Here is a 3,181-nt window from a genome sequence, read left to right as displayed (position 1 = left end):
ATGCCACCGCAAAGTGAGCCTGAAATTTTTTGAATATCAACTTCATTTCCAACACTTTTATAGTCAATTTACGTATGCGTTGTGTTGTATCGTTCGTTTGTATACTTTTTGCCGGAAAATAAATCAACAAGTGAAATTTTATTTCATTCAAAATTTAACGAATAATAAAACATACAGTACTTTAATAAAACTGTGGGCGAGTTGCAGAGATAAGTGTGGCGAAAAAGAAAAACAAATTTGAAACAATTTGATAAGATTATCAAAACAAGATGACCTTGAAGTTGACTTCAAAGTATGAAATTGTAACAATCTCCAGTTTACCACTAAGAAAATATAACTGCATTGGATTATTTTCAGAAAATAATCATCACTGTTCAGTTTCATTGTATAACTTGCTTTGAAATGGAATTTAGTATAAATCAGTGTGAAAAGAAAATCGTCAGTTTTGAAAAAAAAACACTAAAATTATTGCTACAAATACAAAAATTAAATAAATCTTAATACTTTTCATCGTTTCTAAAACGTAAAACAATATCGGTAAACAAGTTGTTTTGATTTAAATCGCGAGTTCATTGACTCTACAAAATTTAATACCTGAATTTGCTTTTTTTAATAGTTATCACGTTTTTAAATTACTGTAGTGAAATGAAAACTGGATGCATTGTTAATTTAAAAAAGTTCGATTGCATTACAGGACTTGTGTTTAACCATGCAAATAACAGTCAGTAGTTTAAAAGAATTTCTCATCTTCAAAAAAAGTTATTATAAAAAAATACTTTGTGTAACAAGAAATACCCAAATGTACAAGTTAAACAAAAGTACCAAATGTACAAGTTAAATAATAGTAAAATAAAATATGCTTATTTATTTAAAATAAGTTTTGTTTCAGTTGAAGTAATATAATAAATACCTGGAAACCGATAGTAAAAACCTTCCTCCGAGCCGGATTTGAACCAGCGACCTATGGATTTCTGTTGACTCGGCTACAGTCCACCGCTCTTCCAACTGAGCTATCGGAGGGCTGGAGAATGAGCTTCGAAAACTGTATATAAATGCTACTAAAATACTGAAAAATTAATTACAATATTTCTCAACATACCTTAACAACTTTTGTTTTACAGTATCATACTAGACGTTGAATTACGCAATAAATCATTTGGAAAATATTCCAGCATTCCAGCACAGTGTTTCATTTAGCTTAAATTCACAAATTTTATAGCTGTTTTAAATTCCAATTGAAATACGGTGAAATTTAAAATTCGTTTATTGCTTTCAAAAGACTTTTCTTAGAAAGAATGTGGGTAGTTGCAATGCAGACATCACAATTTCTGAGCTTCCCAATGAGACGCAAGCCAGCAATTTCGGAACGCGTTACTCCACCGAGAAAAACCACAAGAATCGTTTTTCGCTTTTTTTCATTCTCTTTCTGAGATGAAGCGACAAAACGGCGCTCTTTCACTTGTACCAAGCGTTGAAATTCCCTGCAAGCACCGTGATGGGCGATTTGATCAACCAGCCGGCATGCTAAAGGAATGTACGCACCGTTGAAAACATACGAAGCACAACCGGGCTTGGCAAGGTCCATTTTTTCCATACGAATCAAGTTGAACTTTTTCGTCACACTTTGGAAAGTCGCTTCATCATTATCCGAATGAGCAAAGGATAAAAGTGAAGTTGGAAGGAAAGATTCTTTGCGAAAACACAGACGCATTTTGTGCAAAATGAAAAACGTGCTCAAATGTTGAAAGCCGTAAGCTTGCAAAAATTCCCGCCTAAGAATCGAATAATCTTTAGCCGGCAAGCCATTCTGCACCAAACTTAACAAGCATAATAAACTGAACGCATTGACAACGGAAAGTCGTTGGGCCATGTAGTCACGTAGAAATTCCACGCACCGGTTTAAATCGATGCAAGATAAAATGCATTGTTCTATTTCCAACAGTTTTTCGAAATCTTGCTGATTTTTCTCTGCCACAATAGCCTTGAAATGAAACACAATTGAAATGCTTTTCAAAAGTAAAATTTAAATTCAAATGACAAATGAACAATCAATAAATATAAAATTAATCAATTAACCAAACGTCAATACTATCAAATAGAATAATAACAAACCTCAGAAAGTCCAATATGAAGAGTCAGAGTGCGATGCTGAAGTCTTAAATCTTTCAATTCATCGCGAATAAATTCTTTGAGCTGTGTCAAATTGCACTGATTTTTCTTGGCAAAATTTCCTTGCAAACGTTCCGTTTCTTTTTTCAAAACCGAAAACACATGAGCGAAATGTTGATCTCTGATAGATGCATAAATAGAATTAGCTCCAGTTAAAAGAACCTTCGTTACTGCACCTTTTGAAGAAATTTCTTCTGGAATTTCCATAAAGCCGGATTGAATAGTAAATTTCTCTTCCAGAAGTGATTCGTAAGTTAAAGATGACAAAAACATTGTAGCTGGATCTACATCACGGTCAATTAATATCACATGCGAACAGCACGGATCTTTCAACTTGGAATATCCTTGATCTAAGCTAATCGATTCGATCATATTGGCTAGAACTGTAGCCGATTGTCCGGCGCAAAATATTTGTGCAGGAAAAGGGCCGAACAACGATTGAAAATGCCACATTGCTTGCGCTAGACTGTAAAACCAGCAGTTGGTATTTGCAATAAAAGTACTGGTAAAATATTCCGGAAGTTCCAAACTGATCAAATCTGTTTCCAATGGGATAAACGACCAGTCGAATTCGTCGCAGTGCAACAAACCAAAAACGCCCAACTCTTCCAAAACATAATCAATCAAGGCTAATTTTCGAGGAACAAAAATCAGACGACCATTTTCATAATTACCATTAAACATATGGACAATTTTTTTCGCATAAGCTAAATTCGGTCGAATGAGAAACACATGCTGCATGTCTGCGTTGAACGTCAATGAACAGTCGAATTCTTCGAATCGGAATATTTTCACAACCCCGTGCTGCCGAAGCAAGTTAATATTCAACAGACGATCCAGTGGTTTCATCAATTTCGAATCAATGATCAAAATTTTATCATTGTGATTACATTCCAACAGGTGGATAAATTTGTCACGCGCAACACGCTGCATATTTCAAATCAAACTGCGTTTCATTAAGCAAATTGAACTGATGGAATTTTTTCACCTTCCACCAAGCATTGAATTATGT

General features: G+C 34.3%; 2 protein-coding genes and 1 non-coding gene across 3 annotated transcripts; 1 reads left to right on the top strand and 2 right to left on the bottom strand.

The window, feature by feature from the left end:
- Positions 1-933: 933 nt before the first annotated feature.
- On the bottom strand, positions 934-1,020 carry Tsp_13298. The gene has a single exon. It is a non-coding gene; the product is annotated as a tRNA-Tyr (tRNA).
- Positions 1,021-1,252: 232 nt separating this feature from the next.
- Positions 1,253-1,711, bottom strand: Tsp_13297 (vacuolar protein sorting-associated protein 33B). The gene has a single exon (XM_003368852.1). It carries the CDS (start codon positions 1,709-1,711, stop codon positions 1,253-1,255), a length of 459 nt encoding a protein of 152 aa, XP_003368900.1.
- Positions 1,712-2,908: 1,197 nt separating this feature from the next.
- Tsp_13296a (multicatalytic endopeptidase) lies at positions 2,909-2,985 on the top strand (the record flags this gene model as incomplete). The annotated part of the gene is made up of 1 exon (XM_003368851.1): positions 2,909-2,985. A coding segment is annotated over exon 1 (77 nt), but the record flags the coding sequence as incomplete, so codon positions are not given.
- Between the last annotated feature and the right edge of the window lie 196 nt (positions 2,986-3,181).

The sequence above is a fragment of the Trichinella spiralis genome (genome assembly GCF_000181795.1).
Source record: "Trichinella spiralis strain ISS 195 chromosome Unknown Scfld1762, whole genome shotgun sequence".
In the NCBI taxonomy this organism is placed as follows: Eukaryota; Metazoa; Nematoda; class Enoplea; order Trichinellida; family Trichinellidae; genus Trichinella; species Trichinella spiralis.
Note: the sequence above shows the minus strand (reverse complement) of the source record. Positions and strands in the feature narration are given on the sequence as shown.